This window comes from Macadamia integrifolia, chromosome 2 (assembly GCF_013358625.1).
Source record: "Macadamia integrifolia cultivar HAES 741 chromosome 2, SCU_Mint_v3, whole genome shotgun sequence".
In the NCBI taxonomy this organism is placed as follows: Eukaryota; Viridiplantae; Streptophyta; class Magnoliopsida; order Proteales; family Proteaceae; genus Macadamia; species Macadamia integrifolia.
Genome location: NC_056558.1, coordinates 10,980,019 through 11,002,156, shown reverse-complemented (window position 1 = coordinate 11,002,156; position 22,138 = coordinate 10,980,019). Strand labels below are relative to the sequence as shown.

The window sequence follows — 22,138 nt, the reverse complement described above, 5'->3', positions numbered from 1 at the left end:
AAAAAAAAAAAAAAAAAAATACTACATGTGATGAAGGTAGCAATATATGTTTTCTAACATTTACTCATGCAGCAGTGTCGAAGAGTTAAATGGGGAGAGGAAAGATTGAAATCAAGAGGATTGAGAACACCACAAACCGTCAGGTCACCTTCTGTAAGAGGAGAAATGGACTGCTCAAGAAAGCTTACGAGTTATCGGTCCTCTGTGATGCTGAAGTAGCCCTAATCGTCTTCTCAAGCCGCGGTCGCCTCTATGAATACTCTAATAACAGGTAATATATGTTTATTATTCAATCACTAGAAAGAATTTGATCCTCATTCAAACCCTTCTCCTTAAATTTTTTTTATGTTGTGATCCTTTTATGTCAGTTTAGGGTTAGAAACAATAAAACGAATCAAAGAAAGGTAAAAGTAAATACAGAAGTTAATGATGATCTTCTGAATCCAGTTTCATTGTTTCCATAAAAGGAAAAGTTCTTAGCTTCATTTATGCCTGACTTCATTTCACCATATGTAAAGATATTATATATGCCTTTATTGAACTTGGAAAATACAGAAGAGCTTCTATATATTTCCTTCCCCATCTTTTTTTTCTCTCTTTTGATGAGAAAGAATAGAAGATATAACACACCACAGATTTCTTTCATGATTTATCTGAGATCTAGCCATGGATCTGATTCCTTTTCTTTATCATGTTGACTTCATAAATTTACAGATTCCTGTGTTTTTTTTTTTTTTTCAAATTCATTTGGTTCTCAGCTAAATCAATAAATGTTCACAGATATTCTCTTGGTTTGACTATGAGAAGGACCTTGAGCCCTAGTTCTCTAAATTGAGTACTGTATCACCCCATTAAATAAAATAAAATAGAGAGAGAGAGAGAGAGAGAGAGAGAGAGAGAGACTTGATCGATGCATGGATCTTGGATTCCCTTGTTTAGTTCATTTTCTTGCTTCTTATCCCATTGTAGCATTCTTCTTCTTCTTCTTCTTCTTCTTCTTCTTAAGACCGGAATGTGTTCCTTTCATGGGGCTTGATGTTTTTGCTCCTTCTGTCCCTATTAAAAGACCAGCATCAATTTATGAAAGACAACATTAATTGTACTTCATAATTCTTCTCAACCAGAAAATTTGAAACCCCACCCCCAAAACCACACCCCCAAAAAAAAAAAAAAAAAATTAGCTTTGGCAACAATTATTTGCTACTACCACCCACCACCCATAAGGTTTTTACTCTTCTAGTCTCATCTCATCTCCTTCTTGACCAACATCTGTTTTACTGGTTAAGTTTCACCAATTTAGAAAAACTGAATAAGAATTCTTTTCCAGCTATTCCTTTCCTTTCTGGTGTCAACGTAAAACCCACATGAAATCTTCAGAGAAAAATCTGAAGACAGTTTTTTTTTTTTTTCTAAATTTCCCATTTCACCATTAATGGAGCATCGATTGGCTAGTTTGTGTACCTTTCTTCTTGATCCATTTTAGAAGGGTTCAACTGTTTTCTTCACTGATTTATGACCTCGTTTCTTCATTTTGGCCCCATGGTTTTTACTCTTCTGCTTCATGTTCTCAATTTCATAAGGGTTCAGTTATTCTTCCCTTAGTATTTATAGAGCTTTGTCGAGAGAGGGAAGGAAAGATGTATTATTATTATTATTATTATTATTATTATTATTATTATTATTATTATTATTATTATTATTATTAATGTGGGTCCTACAGAAGTTGCAGAAATTTACAACATTGCCAACGACTATTATGTCTGTGTAGCTCTCTCTACGTTGCTTTCTTGCTTACCAAATATGATTTCTAGGGTTGCGTGCCTTCCATTCATTTTGTATTACTCTCTCACCCAAGAAAGGCTTCACTTGCTCATGCTTACTGCAGGTGGACACCTTCCATTACTTAGATAGTTAGATTCCTCATTAGATTACTCTCCCCTTTACGTGATCCTCATCTCTTTCTGTTCAGAGAGAGAGAGAGAGAATGTGATCTGGGGACTACTGATCAAATGCTAATGATTAGAAGCTCTAAAATGGTCCGAATCTAGTGGCCTGCGAAAAAATGTAGTTCAATGACCAAGATTCTGAACCTTCGCTGATCATATTCCAAGTATATCTGTCAGTGCGTAGGGTAGGATCAAGTAATGACCTTACAAGACATGCAGGTGGTTCAATGACCAAGATAAAGTGTTTTCTTTTTTTGGTGAAATGGAATTTATTCAAAGAGACAGGAAAAGCTCATGGAGGCTAAACAGTTCATGGATGCCAAATATTGTTCTTGGATCAATGAATCGAAAAAAATATTGTTCTTGGATCTATGAATCAAAAATGGGTCAAATTATTGTGTCCATCATAGGCAGTGTCCTCTTTGCCACAGAGTCAGCTAAACTATTAAGATCCCTTGGAACAAAAAAAACAAAAAAACAAAAAACAAAAAAACAAAAAAACAAAAAACAAAAAAACAAAAAAACAAAAAACAAAAAACAAAAAAACAAAAAAAACAAAAAACAAAAAACAAAACAAAAACAAAAACAAAAACAAAAAAAACAAAAACAAAAAACAAAAAACAAAAAACAAAAAACAAAAAACAAAAAACAAAAGAGAAGAAGTTTCAAAGTAGGATTGTAACTTAGAGAATATCCTTCAAGATAGGCTTTTGAGAGAGATACCGAGACAATTCCATGATTCAAGTAAACTACTACATTTTTGTTGTCAGACTCCACCATAATTTGAGTAAGGTCTTTAGATATGGCCTCTACTAAGGCTGAGTGAATTACCATAGCTTCTCCCACCGAAACAACTTGAAATGGGGCTGAATCAGAGATAGCAAACCGCAGACCTCCATGATTGGCATGACAAATAAAACCAATGTCTCCATTCATCGATCCAGGTAGGAGACTTGCATCACAGTTGATTTTGAAAAACTTAGTAGGTGGCGGTTTCCAACGGTGGGGGGGGGGGACTATATTCATGTTCATTTACCAAATTCAATCCGATATATAATTATTTCACTTAAGCATCTAACTTTGTGGCCGTGAAGGATTCGGATATCTTAATTTGAATCTGATAGTACCCGACTAATTGTTTTGATACTCAAATATTGATAAAAATAAAATTAAAACAAATACTTAGTTGCTTCTATTTTATGAGAAAATAAATAAAAATATATGATACATATAAAAGCGTTAATTCTTTGAACATTGATTTATAATCTTAATTATAAATTCAGTTTCTGCATCTATGTTTAATCACCTTCCAAATACCAAAAAGTTTTGAAGTCGTATCCGATATTCAATTATCCCAATAAACAGATATGAATCCTAATCAAATCTTGGCCTGAATTTTGATTATTCATTTACATCTTTAAAGACAGGTGAGTTTCAACTTGATCTCCAATATACTTACCTTTTAAGCTACCTTCCTTGGTCAACCCAACTCCCAAGAGATTTTCTCTTTTGTAAGAAGAAATCAAATGCTTATATTAAACATAAAGAAAACATATTCAATCAAGTTCGTGGTTAAAATTGTAATAAAAAATAAATAAATGACAGAAAAAAAAAAAAAAAAAACAAAATCCCAAAATATAGAGAAGAATGGATATTGGTCTATGCGTTAGAATTGGGTATAGGCTTGACATATGGGTTTGATAATGGAATAGGATACAATAAGGTCTTCAATATATGGAAAGAGTAAGGGTTACATACCCATATGCAACCTATCTAACTAAACAATATAAATGGATTTTCTTATTGACGCCCCTTAAGGTGTCAAATAATTGAGCAAGCGATCATTGCCTGATCGCCTGACCTCTGCACTAATGTGAAGGCCAATAAGAACACATACAGGGGCATCAACATCAATGAAAATTTTTATTTAACATGGGGGATGTAATTTTGCACACCCCTATGTCTAGCGCAGGGGCCACTCGACTAGACATCTTTCTTTTTCCTTTTAGAAGATACTTTACCTTTAGATGAGGGTAAAATTTGGCAATTTTATTATTTCACATATCTAATCGAAAAATGTGTAAGATGATGACAACTCTTGAGAATGTCATGATGGTAAATATTTTTCAAATTATTTTGAAAACATGTTTTTCCCTTTAAGAACTTTTGAAAATAAGACAAAGAACAATAAAAAGAAGGTTATATATATATATATATATATATATATTTTTTTTTTTTAAATCAGATAGCTCCTAGTATAAAATTGTAAACCTTATCTATATCATAAAAATCTCATATTTGAATAGCGATTTTGCTATGTATGGCAATCGCGAAAGATAACTAATATAGTTCAAGAGTAGATTTGTTGTTTGAAACATAACGTATGTGTGATATAAGGAAACTAATTAGAAATACAATCAAACAACGAAATGTATTTGTAAATAAATATGGGTGAGCAGGTTCCTTTTTTATTACAATTTATTGCAAAGAAAAACAAAAGAAAGGGAAGAGAGAATGTACAACATGGAAACTTAAAAGATTCCCAAGACATCAAAGCCAAATTGAAACAGACTTAAACAACAAGGACTCACAAGAGAGCCACCAAAACAAAGAACATCCCAAAAGAGATCAAGGGAGACGGGACCATTAAATATGTAGATCCCAAGAGTCTACAAGAAAGACATTCTTAGTAGAGTTTTTTCTCTTTGAAGATCACATTGTTTCACCCATTCCTAATGTCAAGGGTTATGTCATGCACTATGAGAGGTATTGTCCTTGTTTTGTTACGGAATTCTTGAAGTTTTTTTAGACAAAATATGGCTAATTGTAGTGCATAAGCCAATTTCCCAGCATCCCCAATACTTTCTCTATCAAAGTAGTCAACACCCCTGTAAATAGAAGAGAAGAAAGAGAGAGTGAGAGAGACCTGCGATTGTGAAGCAAAAAGAGTCACAATCAATTATTATGGGGCTGCCCTCTTCATTCATTAAATAGAATAGCTATTACAAGTCCTACTAGGAATAGGAAAGAAAAAAATAGAACAAAATAGGAAACTATTACTAATTGTTAAATTTTAACTATATTCAGTCCAAATAGAGCAAGGAAAACCCACACTAGGAATACCCAAACCCACAATCATAATAGGACTAGAAAAACCCAAGGGATGAGTCTGCGACTTGTGCTAGACTCCTCTTTTCTCTCGATAGACTTCTAACACTCCCCCTTAAGCTGGAGTATACACATAGCAACGAAAAGCTCTAGCTTGGACCAACAAGAACTCCAACGGGCATAGAGAGAACTCCAATCAATCATCATAAAGCCATCGACAACTCCAAAAGCAATGAAAGCTCTTCCAAAAGAAAGCACTCTACCAATAGTGTAGCACCCAACAGCTACATCAAAAGACCTTCCCAAAGAAGGCACTTCAACAGAGCAGCTACCAATAGCTACAACAAAAGCACCTACGAGCCTCAAATAAAGATCTCCTCAAACTAAGCAGCATTAGGTTACTGGTGACCAAACAGCATCAGGTTGTTGAATATACTATATTTAAAAAGATAAAATTATTGTTGAGGATACACATGAGCAAATTCGACTTCAACTGATGACTTGAGCATATAATAATGACAATCCCCCTCACGGTAATAAATCGAAATATATAATCAAATAAAATAACCAACTAAGAGTATCAATAACTAAAATGAAAAACTAACGATAACTTAACAAAAACGAAACCAAAAAGCCAGTGGAACAAAGGGAAAATACTAGCCTGAGATGGATTCCTTCAACTCTATCTATCGACACCACAACTCCAACCAAAATTAGAAAATCAGCAAATCGAAAAGAAATAAATCAACATATAAATTATCGACTCCATCATAAATCAATAGACAATCTTTATCCTCGACAGTCATGCAACACAATCCAAGGAAACTCATTTACTAGAATCAGAACTTCTTCAACCAGTAGAAAATTAGCATAACTTTATTCATCAAAGAATTAGTACATTAGCAAACAACCAACATCACCATCGTTAGCAAAAAACAGTGATAGCATCAAGCAGCAGGAGCAAAAAACGATCCCATCAAATAGTGATTTGAACGAAATAGTAGCGACAATAAACTTGACCAATAACAACAAATGATAATCACAGATGATGATCATATAAACGCTACATAATAAACCTACATACCAATTTTCAGCCTACAGTATATGAAACCCTAATTCTTCTTCTTTGTTGAACTAGGGTTTCCTTCTTCAAAACGAAAACTCAAATCGACTCTCAAAATGGAAAATCAATGAGACAATTAGTTACTAATAACCTACTCTGATACCATGTAAAGAAAATAGAAGAAAGAGAGCGTGAGCGAGACCTGCGATTATGGAGCAAAAGGAGTCTCAATCAATTATTATGGGGCTGCCCTCTCCATTCATTAAATAGAATAGCTATTACAGGTCCTACTAGAAATAGGAAAGAACAAAGTAGAACAAAATAGGAAATTATTTTTAATTGCTAAATTTTAACTCAGTCCTAATAGGAGTAGAAAAAATCAAACCCACAATCCTAATAGGACTAGAAAAAAACCCAAGGGAGGAGTCTGCAACTTACGTTGGACTCCTATTTTCTCTCAATAGACTTCTAATAACCCCAATTAGCATCTACTATGTCATTGCTTGAATGTCTCCAGATTGGGTAGTAATAACTTAATATATCCATCTAAATTTGATTAGTGAATGGGCATTGGAAAAGGAGGTGACATTTACATTCTAACCCGGACCAGCATAAGATACATAAGGGGGCACCACAATCAATCTCCTATAAAAAATGCTAGATGTGGAAAGAGCATCATGGAGGCAATACCAAGCAGTCAATGAGTGACAAAGAATACAAAACGAAAGACATGCAGCCACCAATCTACCCCTTGTCCCAAGTTGCCGAACTACGTTCTAAGCTGATTTAGATGTAAACTCCCCAGAGGAGCATCCTTCCCAAATGATTGTCATCTTCCTTAAAAAGGAGGTGAGAGATAGCAAGAAGCTTCACCCAAACTTCTATATGATCAAACTAAACTCTAAGGACAGAGTCCCAATTACCATCGCATAATATGGGTTGAAGGAGGGTCTACCTATCGAAACCTAAATCATACCAAATGTAGTCTCCAAATCACTTGATAAGGACTCCATCAAGGTGCAATGGATCAAGCCACAACTTAGTAGCAGATAAGCCTATTACCATTGCAATGTCGTTGAGAGCTTTCGCTTTATCCTAACTTTCAAAATCTTGTGCCACACTCAAGAACAATTTTTTATACTCTTCACCATCCAAACTGAATCCAACTTCAGATATTTATGTTTACCCATTTCACCCAAAGGCTGTCTTTTTTTAGGCAATCCACAAAATCTACTTTAAAGTCCCTATTAAGTTCATCTCCTTGATTCTCTTGATACCTAATCCTCCTTCCCCCTTAGGCTTGCAAACCTCATCTCATGCAATGAGATACATCTTACAATTCAAATTAGGCCTTGGCCAAAGGAATCTGACAAAAATAAATTTGATATTCTTGATAGAAATCCTTGGAAGACTAAAGATACATGTCTAATAGATGTAGGCTCTTTGGATAATAGAGTTGATTAGTTGCAACTACCCAGCATAGGATAAAATTTCTTTTCCAACCCTCAATTTTCCTTCTCACAAGCTTGAAGATATAAGAATAATCAGCTAACTTTAGTTTCCCAGTGATGAGAGGGACACCTAGATATATCGTGGAAAATTTTCCTTCTAAAAAATAGTTACCTCCGAATATTGATGATGGTAGAGATGAGGGACCCCTCCAAGGATGATAGAAGATTTAACACGATTGATCTGGAGACCTGAAAATAAGTAAAACAGTGCAAGAGAATTCATCACATGCGACACTGATGGGAGATCAGCCTTGACAAACATCATAAGATCATCTACAAATAGAAGGAGAAATAAGGATAAAGCTTTGCATCGAGGAGGCAAAAGAATTTTTTTATCCATAATGAGATTTTCTAAGAAGGCAAATAAAACTTCCAAAACAAGAGTGAATAAATATAGACTACCTCCTATAAAATACCTCATTGAGCTACTATGCACTAGTACAGAGAACATGGCTGACTCCAAATATTCTTTACCAACCAAATTTTTTTTTAAGGGAATCCCATTCTTAACATCACCTCATATAGGAAAGATCCCCGAATGGGATCATAGGCTTTGTGGAGGTCTATCTTCAACACTAGAAATGGATCAACATTTCTTTGCTCAATTGATGACTCTCACCACATCATGGCATATTAGAATATTATCCACAGTGGATCTAGTTTTCATGAAGATAGGCTAGTGTTGAGAGACACATTCCAAAATTCTGAAGGATATTTTTGCAATGATCTTTGATATGAACTTATATATGACTTAAATTACATAAGGAAATAGGGTGAAATGGAGTAGTCTGTGTAAGCCCAAGCAGGAGGCAGGTCTAGGCATAAAGGGGATAAATCTGGCATTTCTAACGAAGTTTGGATGGTACATCAAGTCATATAACTTGGTATTTGTTGCCTTCTTAAGAGGTCGGTTTGTTGCTCATGATGTTCTCTTAAACCATCCTCAAAATCATCTTCAATTCTCCCAAGGCTGAGGAAAGTTTGGAGTTTTGTTGGTGAATCAGAAGGATGGATTGTGGGAGATTTATCATCTATTAGCTTTCGGTATGATCAATGGTTAGGAGAGTTTAGCTTTGTTGATTTGATAGCAAATGATATTCAAGTACCTTGAAGGTTATCAGCATCGGCTTCAGATTTTATTGAGGGACAATGGTATTTTCCCTTATCTTTTTCTCCTCAAATGGTTGTTGTTCGAGATCAAGGCTATGCTACTCAGCTCGCTTCAATTTTTGTTCATGTTAAGCAGGTGTGGTCTCGCTCTAAGTTGAGTTGTTTATAGTTTGGTATGCTTGGGAAGGCTTAAGGGGGAAAAAAATCTGACTTGGGCTTGGTTATTATGGATGAAGGGCTTTCTCCCTAGATTTTCTATCTTTGGACTGTCGATAGCTCATGGAATTTTTCCTACATATGATAAGGTGGCGAGGTAGTAGGTTCCGATGGTTTCCAGATGCGAGGTTTGTAAAAGAAGACAAGAATCTTTCCATCACTTGTTTTTGGAGTGTGAGTTTAGTGTTGAAGTGTGGTCGGAGGTGTTGCTCTTTGATACTCAGTGGTGTGGTTTCCCTTCCATTGAAGAATTGTTCTCTTGATGGAAAAGAAAAGCTATGGTGGTCTCCCTTCACCAGCTTTGCTTGCTCTTGTCATTCTTGTTCCTTTTCACATTTGGTACGAAAGGAATAGATGGAGGTTTGATAACTTATACTGATTTCATTCTCTGGTGGTCAAGGCGGTGTTGAAGGACTTAGTGGATTTTTTTATCTTGATTTCTATCAATGTAAAGATTGTGATGAGTTGTTGACATCAAGATAGTTCCAAGTGAAGATTGTCCCATAAGCCCCAAGCAGGATTACTGAGGTGGTTTGGCAATGCCCACCTCAATGATACTACAAGCTCAATATCGATGGTTGCTCTCTAGGTTACCCGGGCGTGCTAGTGTTGGGGAAATGTTTCATGACAACAATGGAGTTCCAATGCGAAGTTTTGCGATTATGAAAGAGTTAAGACAAACTATTTCCTAAGTTTATAGCCTTTTTTGCTCATATTCACCATGTGATATCCATGAACATAAGCTAGCTTTGGATTGAATGTGATTCATAGTCAGTAGTGATCATGTGTATTAAGAATCAAAATATCCCTTGGGTATTTCAGCAAAAATGGAGAAATAATAAGTGATACCTAGATAGTACTTCATGGTTGATTTCTCATTGTTTCCGTGTGGGAAATAGTGTGGCAGACAAGCTTGTGAAACATGCTGCTATTGAAAGATCCTCAACAATTTGGGAAGGAACACCTTCTTTTGTTTTGGTTGATGTAAGCTGGGATGCTCAACTAAGACCCAGATTTAGATTCTCTTGATTTTCCTTGTTTTTCTTGAGCTTTATTATGTTGATGGCCATGCCGAATGTGGAATAGTAGCTCAATGATTATCTGATTCTTTCCCATTACTTTTTATCTTTAAATTTATAAATTTTAATTGCTAATTCTTAGCAAAAAAAAAAGTATGAATATGTTTTATCATTATCCTTTGAGCTATTTTTGATTATGCTAATTTATCTTTTATCTTTTATATTAATTCATGTTGTTTATAGATATCATCTTTTTCTTTTCTTTTCTTTTTTAAGTATAGACATTGTCTTTTAATAGTTCATGTTGTTTATTTTTTTCGCTGAACACTACACCAATCACTTGTAGGGGTAGTGCTTGGAGCAAAAATGGATTGCCAATATCATTGTCCCTTTATCTAATGTGTTGCATCTACTTAGTAGGGGTCATGCATGCCAAATATTGGATTCTCAGGGACAATGTTTAAAGCTTTTCTCCACCATGTGGTCAACTTTATTTATCCTTTTTGTTACTAATTGAATAGAAGTTATGTATATGTGTTATGCCAATGTTAAGCACAAAGGAATATGTCACTTGGGTGGGAGATGAACCCACAGGTGACAGGACCATCACCCTTTATTTTATGTTCAAATATATTATGTTTACTTTTGAAGGATTTTTAACATTAGATTTCATGTATGATGTTTTCTAATATTTTTGGTTTCATGTTGTTTGCCTTACAGCATAAGATCAATAATAGACAGGTACAAGAAGGTCTCTGTAGATAATTCAAACACGACCTCCATTGCAGAGGCAAATGCTCAAGTAAGCTATTGCATCCATACTAACAGAGTTTTATAAGCCATGAATCCAATCATTTGTAAACAAACATTATACAATGTCTATAAAAGATAATCCATGGTACCATATTTTTTTTGGAAAAAAAAATTATGTTCATGGTCCCAAACGGTCCACCATTTTGAGGCATGGCATGTGTGCCATTCATTTTGGACAATTGATCATTGGATTAGCTATACATATTATACATTAACCATGTGTCAAATCACATATTCAAAAATGCATATTTATATTTTTCCGCCACCCTTGTAAGTCCATGAATCCTTCATATATATATATATATATATATATATGTGGTTTTATTTTGCTACTAGGTAACTCTATTTGGATGTCCAAACCAAAAAAAGAATGATCAATAGAAGTGGAATTTTAGTGGCTGAGGCTTGACGTGTAGGGATCAGCCATTGAGGTCTATATGTCTACAAAATTTGAGTTCTATCTGATCTTCCATGTGACAGATATTGGAGCCATTTGGTTAAGACTGTTTACGAAAACTTTGCTAATATATTTCATCCATACACCATTACATCTTTGGCTTCTTGTACATGTATGTATTGATGGACATCTTCTTACCATAGAGAAGCAAATTCTTTACCTCATTCTCCAATATTTGAAACCTTTCTAGGATAGTTAACATAAATTATATAACAAACCACTTATAAAGCTCATAGAATATATTGACTATATATATGACCATGTGAAGTCAGGTCTACCACATAATTTGAATTTTGTTAACCTTCAAGAAGTCTTGTGTGTTATATTTTCCTTCAATCCTTATATTGGAGGTTTTAAATAGAAAACTGTCACACATTCTTACATGTATAGAGTCTTCTTTGTGGAAGATCATAATGAAGGCTGTGGTAATAATGTGATTTTCCTCAAAATGTTTATAGATTCTCTGTTTGCAAATAATGTTATAATCTTACAGACTGAAAAAAAAAAAAAAAAGTACTCCAAACACAAGTTATGATTAACATAATTTTAAATATATCATGGTTTGAAGGAAATGGAACCATAACTATCATATGTTTTGTTAGTTTCCTTCATAGAAAATAGTCATCAAATACAATTTAGATTGCTTACTTATATTTTCTTGTCATGGATGGGGTGAAGTACTATCAACAAGAAGCTACAAAGCTGCGTCAACAAATACAGATCTTGACAAACGCAAACAGGTAGTACTACTCTTTTCATATTGAGCTTGTTTTGATCTGTCAGTGGTGTTCATGGAGCAATTTGCATTGATTATGAATTAATTTGAACATGTGGTTGTAAGAGCTTTAATTAAAGGTTCCATTGTTAGCATTGATGAATGCCAAATGAAAATTTTGCTGTCACTATCTATGTAACATATATTCATCATCTCATCTTCTCAATCTCTAAATTTTTTGGGTCCCAGATACCCCCACCCTCTGAAGATTTCAATTCTATACTTTGAAAGTGTTTCGAATCATATGGTGAACTTTGAAATTAGGGTTGCGTTTATTATGATATCTTGGAATGCATTATCACCAGAGAATGCACTCCAAGAATACCAAACACTGCAAAAGCCTCCCCTGGCTCACTCATCCAATGCAGAAGCATTATTCATAGTGTAATGAACTCTAATTGTCCTGTGTTTGCAGACACTTGATGGGTGATTCCCTCAGTTCTCTCACTGTCAAGGAGCTCAAACAGCTGGAGAACCGACTTGAACGAGGCATCACGCGCATCAGATCGAAGAAGGTAACATATGAGAGAGAGAGAGGGGGAGGGGCAACCCGGATGAAAAGTTTCTACTATTTTCTTCCAAAGATTTAAGTTCAACTCTTTGTACCAGATAATCAAACCATTAGATAGATAGGTGGATCCAGATGGTTTGATGTCTGTTGAGTATATAGGCTTCCCTTCTTCAGCATTACCCTGCTGATCAGGCACAAAGTTCTAGGGGCCAGATACCCTTGACAACATAAGCCTGAACTTCAACAGCCAATCCCAACGACCAAATCCCTCAAAGTAAAGAGAAGTTTGAGAGGACTCCCCAACTAAACATGGAGACAACACAATGAGACTATCAACCAAGCATATTAAGTATAGTGAGATAGAAAGCTACCCGTTTGCGTGAGTGACCTAGACACTGGTGGGCGTGAAAAGACTGCTGCTCCCTCAACCCCCATATACTGTAGATGCCTCTGGACAGCCTCCCATTGGTCTAAGCACTGGCACAGTGGCTACACAAGCGGGTAGCGTTCTCTTGCCCATAAGTATAATAGCATCAAATAGGAGTACTCAATAATACTCACTTAAGCACCCATGTAGAATTTCAATTGCAATGAGCTAGTGTTCTAGGCCTGGCCACTATATTTTGCTTACACAGATGCCTTTTCACTACTTTGCTAACATCTTCTGTTCTGTTTTCATTGGTTTCTGTCACTAGCATGAGCTACTGTTTGCCGAAATTGAATACATGCAGAAAAGGGTAGGATATTCTTCCATCCACACCTCCCCACCCCCCCCCCCCAAAAAAAAAATCTTCATTCTGTTTTCCTCTAGCAATTTAATCTTCGACATCACCAAATTCCGACAAATTAAATGGTCGACTAATTTTAAACATTCAATACAGGAAATGGAACTTCAGAACGACAATATGTATCTGCGAGCTAAGGTATGTCGAATAACATCACAATTTTTAATCTCCTCCTCCATTCACCTATTGAATAACTCAATGGAGCTATATTTTCACTCATAGACAAACCAATGTTCCTTGTCTAAACCAGTCAACCTCATAGTAGTGTGTTCCATAAACATGTGATTGCAAGTTAATAACAGAGTAGGCCCTAAATGGAGTGGAACAGCAGAACAGATCTGTACAGCTTGACACTATTTATCAGTGGAGCTCAAAAGAACATTGGGCATAAACAGAACACCACTAGTGGCAAAATGTTAAAAATGTTATGAAAATAGATAACATAATTGAATCACTTGTCAACATATCTGAAACCACATCTACAGACCATATCTCAAAGACAAACAGTTTGATATAGATGAGAACTTTGAACACAGTGATCCAATTAGTGAATGATGATGAATGAGTCAATGAAACAGGGTCATGGTCCTTAAAGCTCATGCTAACATTACACCACAGTTCAGATTGAAATTAGGATACCATCATCAACTACTAGTGTCGAAACGGGTTCTTAAAGACAATTTCTATTTTAATACCTATAATCGCATTACTAATCCAGGCCTATTCGAGAATCTCTTTCATCATCATCATCATCATCATCATCCCAATATTGAGAAGGTGAAGATCACCTCACATGCATTATGGTCCTTATGCCGACATTAGCCTGCTTCGAAATTTATCATGGGTACCTTTCGAGGCACGAAAAAGTTTTTTATAATACTCATTTCCACATGCAACATTTCCAGCTAACTATGCTATTCCATTATGAAATTTCATTTTTGAGTTCTGTAACATCTGGGTTCATTCTTGAACTCAGATAGCTGATAACGAGCGTGCACAGCAAGCAAATATGGTGACAGGGCAAGAATTCGAGCCAATCCAGTCATATGATTCCCGGAACTACTATCAAGTGAATATGTTGGAGGGAGGACCTGCCTATTCTCACCCTGATCAGAGTCAGACAGCTCTCCATCTGGGGTAAGATCTCTTTCAACTCTGAAGACTATATGCAGTTTACTGAAGTTCTACTCATGGGATATGAACCTTCTCCCTCGAATACCAGTCACTTTTCTATGAGAGATTTTGTCTATACCAAATGGGTTAGACAATGTGAACAGCATTACCATTTCAGATTTCCAGCATCTGAAAAAAAAGGCTTCCAATCTGGATGAATATATAGTCCTCTTCCTGGTGAGACTTTCACATGCACGAACTGCCTGGTACAAGGGAAACTACTCTCTGCTATGCTTCTAATAGTTGTGCTGAAGACAAAGATTACAATTCTAGGTTAAATGAAAACCCGAAACCAGTTCAGCAAACAAATCTATAACTCCTCAATCATAAAACTGGTTTGAAGAATCAGGACTGACCTCTAAAATAATTCCCTTGCTACTATTATTGAAGCTTCTACATTATGAGCAAAAGTTCCAACTGATTTCCATGATAGAGATGAATACTGATTCCTTTACATGAGACAACCAAATTTATATAAAAAATAAAACAAAACTATGTATCTTTTTATCAAGATAAGTGACATTCTTAAAGTTCCATCATATCTATGACTACTAGGAAAGTTGAATTCTATTTCCTAACGTTACATTCATCGCAGTTATCACCTACTCATGCAGCCAATTCATACTATACTAATCTAGGTTTTTCAATTCATATTCCCCTAGGTTGATTTAAACCATAATATAACCCTTAATGCATATATATTTCATTTGGTTTCCTTAAGTCATTTCTTGATGGGAACCCTCCCTCATTTGCAGTATTGGAATGCCAAGGGTTCATATGCCACAAAATAGTAGTGCGATTTCTATGCTACAATCTACCAAATACAATGACAGTAGTGTGATCCTAATGCTGCAATCTAATGAATATTCACTTATAACAATATTTGAATATATAATATATAATTTATCTACTAATGTCATGTCTTGTTTTTATGTCCATGCAGGTAGTTGGGTGAAGTAACATGTATACCGATGGATCATCTATGTTGCAACTGAACGTGAAGATCTCTTCTAGTTATTCAATTGTTCACTCTGGCAGTTTACCCAAGAACATATTTAAGTCATAAGTATTAGTAGCAAGAAGTATTCACTTTAAAATTCCTAATATGGATTTAGTACCCTTCTATATATTACTAAGATGCAAGTCCTTTCCTAATATTATGCTAATATGTGTGCAGTTTTATCTTTTTAACATATTTCATTGGATTAAGTTTGCTTCAACTTATGGAGAATTAAGAAATCCCTTCACCACTCGCAATGTGACCTTGTGATTGAACTCGTTTCATCATTAACTCCCACCCCCTATTGTAACTGATCGAAAAATACCCTTCTTCTAGCTAATCAATGGGTGAGACTCAAAGGAGATTCTCTCTTCACCATGATTGAGAATTGGGTCCTACTTCATTTTACAAAAAACATTACTCGGTAACAGGCCTACTAGAGTAGTAGTATTCTAAAAATACTAATAGTACCACCAGGTCAAGCCCCCTCAAACTCATTTCCAATATTTGGTAGGTAAGGGTGTAGCAATAAAGAGGATAACTAGATTATTCAAAGCCTAAAGATTAAAACCAATGCCATATTTAATCAAGCCTTATTTGGTAGAGAAAAAAAAAAAGTGAACTTAATTTTTTTTCATAAAACCTAAAGAATCTGCTGGTATATTCCAATATTTCCTCTGTGAACCCTCTTATCAGAATATGCTCAAAGAATGGCCAAGATTTGAAAGATAATAGGTTACCTGTAGGTATAAACCCTCTTATCTGAACATCAGAATTTGTTTCTCACAACTTAAAGAATATGCTTGAAAAATTACCTAAATTGGAATTTGCATGGATGTATCAAAAAGTTTACATACACAATAAATGAAGAACATTACCATGAAGCATCAAAAATACCATGCCAATAGTTATATGGTAACTTGGCCTACAACTACATGAACACACCTAGGAACTGAAAATGACAAGAATATTACTAGGTTTTCAAAACAAAGGTGGTAAAAGGCAAAATCTCCAATAGTCAGAAGCAACAGTCACTTTGAAAGTTTGAATCTGTGCCTTGTACAAGGTACTGCACAATGCAGGTGTGAAGCAAGCATATCTAGTACTTCATACTCAAGACGATGTTTAAATAATATTACACGTCCAAAGTAAACAAATTAAAATATAATACAAGCATGAAATTTAAGTTTACACTCAAAACATGCATGAATAAAATTATGCATGTATCTGCCATAGGATGGAAAGACTCCAAAGTGCATTAAACTTTAGACTGAACAGCTGTTAGTATAAGGAAATCATTCAGGGGAGCACTGAATGGAGCCACCCCGTACTAATAAAATTGCACTGTATGGGAATGATACAAGAAAGAATAGATAACTGAAAATAGGCTTAACGGCTTATGGAACAAACAATGATTGAATACAAACCCATCTGAGATATGTCCAACACCAAATCTTATAAACAACTCCGAGTACAACTAACCAGTCGAAATTTCTCAGCCTCCCAAGATACTCGTAAGATGGTAACTCATTCAGAAACAATCTCAAAGAGTGGCTTTTTTATGAACCTGAATAGAAATCAGAATCACTCTCCATAAAGCTTCAACTAGAACATAAGGGTTATCGTCCTGTCTTGGCTCGTTTCATCCCTGCGCTATTGAAGGGGGACATGCTCGGGCTCATGTGAGGGCTCTCTTCTCTGAGTGTACCATTTAGCATTGCCAATTCCCTTAATTGTTGCTTCTTGTAGTAATCCAAGGATTCATCCTGAGAAAGAAACCATTCACCAAGTAGCTCAGAAATAAAGAAGGATGCAAGGAAAAAGAAAATACTGTATAGGAGAATTATTCAATACCACAGGCTTCAAAAGGTCTTCTAATATTGACACAGCTTGATTCAGACGAGAATCTATCATATCTGCTGGAAATTCAGCCTCTACCAGCACATGCAAAGGCTCATTTAGGTGCTCATATCCTGGTTTATCTCTGAGTTTTTCTTCCTAAAGGAAATCAGAAGCCCCATGAGGAAAAAACCAGATCAAATGCTGAAATACAATAAAAAGAAAGATGACAGTCGATATCTTAAGAATGAATTTTGTCACAAGGTCAGAACTTAATGAGAAAAATAACATCAGGTAGTATAACTTAAATAAGGATTACTATTAGTAACCTAAATAAATCCTAACCAAAAGTTTTCCCTTTTCAGCATTAACTAATTAAATGTCTCAGTGGGACATTTATCAACCTACCAAGCTTGGCACAGTGGGACATATATCACTGCCATTTGGCAGCCAGCAGGTTAACTCTGAACTCCCAACTTCATACTCCCCCCCCCCCTCTTTTAAAATGCAATGTTAACATGACTTGTCTTTAAGTCTCACAAACAAACCCAACAACCCCGTTCAATTCATTGTGCCAAATATCACCATCGAAGTTTAACCTAAAGGTCAAAGATTGATATTTTGGATAAAGAAACTTATTTTACTGGACAAAAATGCAGAAGCAATGAATGCTGATTCTGTTTAGAAAAAAGAGCACACATCCCCAACATGTTACATAGATCACTGCAATTTGTGCATCACCAGCAAGTTTACATTTCCCTTGTTTAGAACGAGACTGTTTGTAGAAAGAAAATATTCCATATAAAAGGAAAAATGATTGATGAAGGAAAGAGGATAAGTGAAGTACAAAAGAAAAAGATCGCATGAATTGATAACTTAATCCAAAGAAATTCAGAAATATTCTATATTGTGATTACTATACAACATAAATTCTACATTTGCTGACAGTTTTGGAAAATAAAACCTTTTCATGTTGCTACCACTATTGCTTACATGACAGTTTTCATTTAAATCAGCTTATTCCAAGAACATCAGTTTTATATTGCAAATGTAGCTTAAGTAAATAGTCTTACAGACATCAAATAATATATCCAAAAAGACAGCTCCAATGTCCATGTATTGGGTGTTGTGTCAGACACCTTCAACTAGTGCACTTGCTACATAGGTGGAGAGTGTTAATTTAAAGCAGCATAAGGTAATATGACATCCACAAGATAAGATGTTGACAAACAAATTCAGAGATCAGATAATAATGAACTATATCTTGAGTTCATGTATGCATTATCCATTCATCCTAGGCAACTCACTTTTAACCAGCAATTATGTTAAGGAATATATCTCTTTACAGTTTTCAAAAATATTACTACAAGACAGAAAAGAATGTCAAATACCTTAACAGAATCCTTCACAGAACCTCGTCCTCTTATGTACACCCTACATTGTGTTGTAGCTTCAACTCTTTTCAAGGAGTTCCCTCGCGGTCCCAAGAGTCGACCAACAAAGTTGTACTGCCAATGATCATAATTGGAGTAATTACAGAACACAATAGCCAGCTCTGAATCATTCAAAATAAGAGAGAGAGAGAGAGAGAGAGAGAAAGAGATTCTTTTACACACATTGGGAAACTTGTCGACTGGAACATCTAGCCTAATAACCTTCTTTACAACAGGACTAGTTGTAACTCCAGGTGCCCCATGCCAACCAATTGGAGAAGCTTGGAAGGAACCCATTCTTTGAAGAATTCCATTTTCCTGAAGCAACATACAGTTGGGATAAATAACATTTTCTTCAGAACTAAACACACCTGATTGGTAACAACCAAAAAGTGCCACTTGTCAATGATGCCTAACATGATCCTTTGCTAATTTACCTGTTCTCTCTCTCCCTCCTCTTCCCCATTATATGTCAAAATTTCGATCATTTAAATTTAATGACAAATGCTTTACTTCCCAAATTGCTCTGAGAATTTCAGGAAGATCCAAAAAGTCTATAATAAAAGTACCTCAATGAAGTATGTACAATTTTAATGTATAGGGAAGTATTAAAGTTTCCAAAAGTGTTAGCTATTGTCTCTAGTAACAAAGTTCATGATTCTGAAAGTGTTAGCTATTGTCTCTAGTAACAAATTTTATGATTCTGAAACCCTAATTTCCTTCAAAAAAAGCAAGGTGGAAAGATTATGTGGAGACTCCTATCACGGAGATGTTTGGAGCATATGGCAGGGAAGAGACAACCAGTATTCAAAGAGGGAAAAAAAGCGACAAACAAGTATGTGAAAGCATAATGCCCTTCCCTCTCCCAATTCCCTCTGGGTCTCTTGTTTACTCCTTTTCGTGTTAATATATTTATTATTCATCAAAAAAAAAAAAACCATAATGCCCGCCAGCTCAATGGGAACCAATCAAGAACATCATGAAGGAAGGGGGAAATGTGGTCAGACTTCACATCTCATCCAATGATTGGCCAGTGAATAGCACCCAATTCTTCACCAGTTAAATTCAACTTTCATGGGAGGAGCATAGGAAATCCAGGACCAGCAGGCATTGGGGGCCTTCAGAGATGATGTGGGTAGCATCCTTAAAGCTTTCTTGGGTCCCATTGGGAGTACAAATTCAAACATAGAGAAAATAATGCCTGTGGCCCAGGCACCTCAGATCTTTTGTAATCATCATAGGAATCACCTAGTAACCAAAGACACAGCTCAGGTCATTAAATGGTTATCACACGATGGCAAAATTCATAGAGGCTGGTCATCCAATCAAAAGGGCATGGCAGCTATGTTCCGAAGGGAACATCTCATTCTCTAGGAGAGAGATCAGTAAACTCCTTAGCAGACTCTCTGGCCAGGGGTAACTAGACAGAATTTGTATAGAGAACCATATCCAATTGTATGAAGTACAAATAGTTCGCCTTTTTCCTTCTCTTTGTACAAGGGCCCTAAGGGGGTATAGTATACTTGTGATACATTTATATTATATCCTTACCTCCTATTTCCCATTCAGCAACAAGATTTTGTTATTCTATCAAAAAAATGCTACATTGACAGAAGTGAGCAAGGATTTGAGCTAGAATCCAATGAACTCAACAAAGGATGAGCCCTGCCTAGTTTGATACAGCAGATCAATTTCTCCAAAAACGTATGGACAAACTAAATGTATCAATTTAACATCCTCAATCTATTAAAAAGAACCATCATATGCAGAAAAAAGCAATAACGCGAAGCACCAATCACGAAAAGGATTTCAAAGTGGCCTGTAATGCAATTAAAAGCAATGTCAATGCCAAATTAGTTGTAGCCAAATAGTCTAGTAAAAAGAGTCAACTTATGGCTGTTCAAAATGTCAACAATTTATGGCCAAGTTTTTTGAATTGTCCATATCCCAAAGTAGTAAGCTGAACGAGTTCCATGTATGAAGCAATTCATTTTGTCCCTAGGCCAACCAAATTTTTATACAATTCTATGAATCAAGAATTTTTCCTCTCCCTCGTTAATTTACAAAAAGGGGCCCCAGGGAGGGGGGGGCTATAACCTAATATAAGATTTTTTTTCCCTCTAGGCTCTTCCTGACTCATCTTTTATGTTTTAACAGCTATTCCATAAGCATAGAAAAGATTATCTTGTGCATAATGGCTTAATTTAAACTTCCAATGCTAGAAAGGTGACTCGTCCAATGATATTTCATGGGAATAGTGTTCCTCTACAAGGGTTCACTCTTGCAAGGGTCAGTTAATTTTCTATAGTGTAGTTGTTCTATACTATGTTGCTACCCTCCCTCTAGGAGGCCTGTTGTACATTTATGTTGTAAGCTTATTTCAATAAAATGCTACTAATCCAAAAAAAAAAAAAATCTTCAAACTTTGATTTTAGTGAGAATAGTCTAGAAGTCAAATGGTTTCTACTTTTCTCAAAGAGGTAATTAACATGTGGCTGGGACTCACAAAATTAGGGAGTGTCTACTTTCCAAAGCATTGTGAGGCAAAATAACTGGGCGACCTATGTAGTTGAATTGTTACATCAAATTGAAGTAGACTTGTCGCCATAGTTATTAAGGCGTCACCAAGGTGGTATTGGAAGCATAAGGCAATGCACCGCCTTATTGGCTGCACATAAGGTGGTCGCTTTAACTATTAAGGCGCTATAAGGAGGCGTCTTATGACGCTTTATGGGCAAGATGGTCGCCTTATGCCCATTTTTTATAACTATTTTACCATTGATTCCATATAAATTTTATCGATTGGCAAGTATATAGGGAAGTTTACACATGAGAAGCATGGGATCAAGGGTATTTAAATAGCAAACCTCAAAAAAAACATAAATCACATTACGTGTCCTTCCTCTTTCCCCCTTCGGATCTTGCTCTGGTGGCGACAAAACTCCAACGGCAGTGATGAGACTCCTCCGGAAAACATTCCTCAAACCAAGGCAAGAGCGTTTGATGCATTTATTAATTTTTTATTCATCTTCTTTATTCTTCTTCATTCTATGGTTTCTTCCTGCTGTATTTTCTTCTTCTTTCTCTAAATCTCTTCTATTTCCCTCTGTTTTTTTTTTCTTATTGCAGCTGGAACTGTGGTACTACAGTACGAGAGATTCTTTTTTTTCTTTTCCTCTCCCTTCTACGGTTCTACCTTCTTCTTTCTTTTCATTTTTTTTTTTTTAGCGTTTTTTCCCAGCTCTCTTCTCCTCTCCCAGTCTCCCTCCTATCTTCTTCACTTCTTCACTGCAACCTGCATGTCTCTTTTCTTTGTTTTTTTTTCTTTTTTTTTTTTTTTTTTTTTTTTTTTTTTTTTTTTTTTTTTTTTTTTTTTTTT

General features: G+C 35.5%; 2 protein-coding genes across 3 annotated transcripts in view; one reads left to right on the top strand and one right to left on the bottom strand.

Moving 5' to 3' along the window:
* Nucleotides 1-15,744, top strand: part of LOC122062804 (agamous-like MADS-box protein AGL11) — a 16,440-nt gene extending 696 nt beyond the window's left edge. The window contains exons 2-9 of one of the 2 annotated variants that reach the window (XM_042626444.1): nt 73-271; nt 10,694-10,775; nt 11,922-11,983; nt 12,434-12,533; nt 13,225-13,266; nt 13,411-13,452; nt 14,291-14,451; nt 15,431-15,744. In XM_042626444.1, the coding sequence (XP_042482378.1) occupies nt 90-271; nt 10,694-10,775; nt 11,922-11,983; nt 12,434-12,533; nt 13,225-13,266; nt 13,411-13,452; nt 14,291-14,451; nt 15,431-15,434 (675 nt within the window). In that variant the 5' untranslated portion in view covers nt 73-89 and the 3' untranslated portion in view covers nt 15,435-15,744. The remainder of the gene's footprint in view (nt 1-72; nt 272-10,693; nt 10,776-11,921; nt 11,984-12,433; nt 12,534-13,224; nt 13,267-13,410; nt 13,453-14,290; nt 14,452-15,430) is intronic. The other variant, XM_042626453.1, reaches the window with a different exon arrangement.
* An 892-nt stretch (nt 15,745-16,636) lies between these two features.
* LOC122063494 (KH domain-containing protein At1g09660/At1g09670-like) overlaps nt 16,637-22,138 on the bottom strand; it is a gene marked incomplete at its 5' end in the record, with an annotated part of 8,647 nt that continues 3,145 nt past the window's right edge. The window contains 4 exons of the mRNA XM_042627196.1: nt 16,637-17,253; nt 17,342-17,485; nt 18,718-18,834; nt 18,943-19,077. Of these exons, the coding sequence (XP_042483130.1) occupies nt 17,107-17,253; nt 17,342-17,485; nt 18,718-18,834; nt 18,943-19,077 (543 nt within the window). The remainder of the gene's footprint in view (nt 17,254-17,341; nt 17,486-18,717; nt 18,835-18,942; nt 19,078-22,138) is intronic.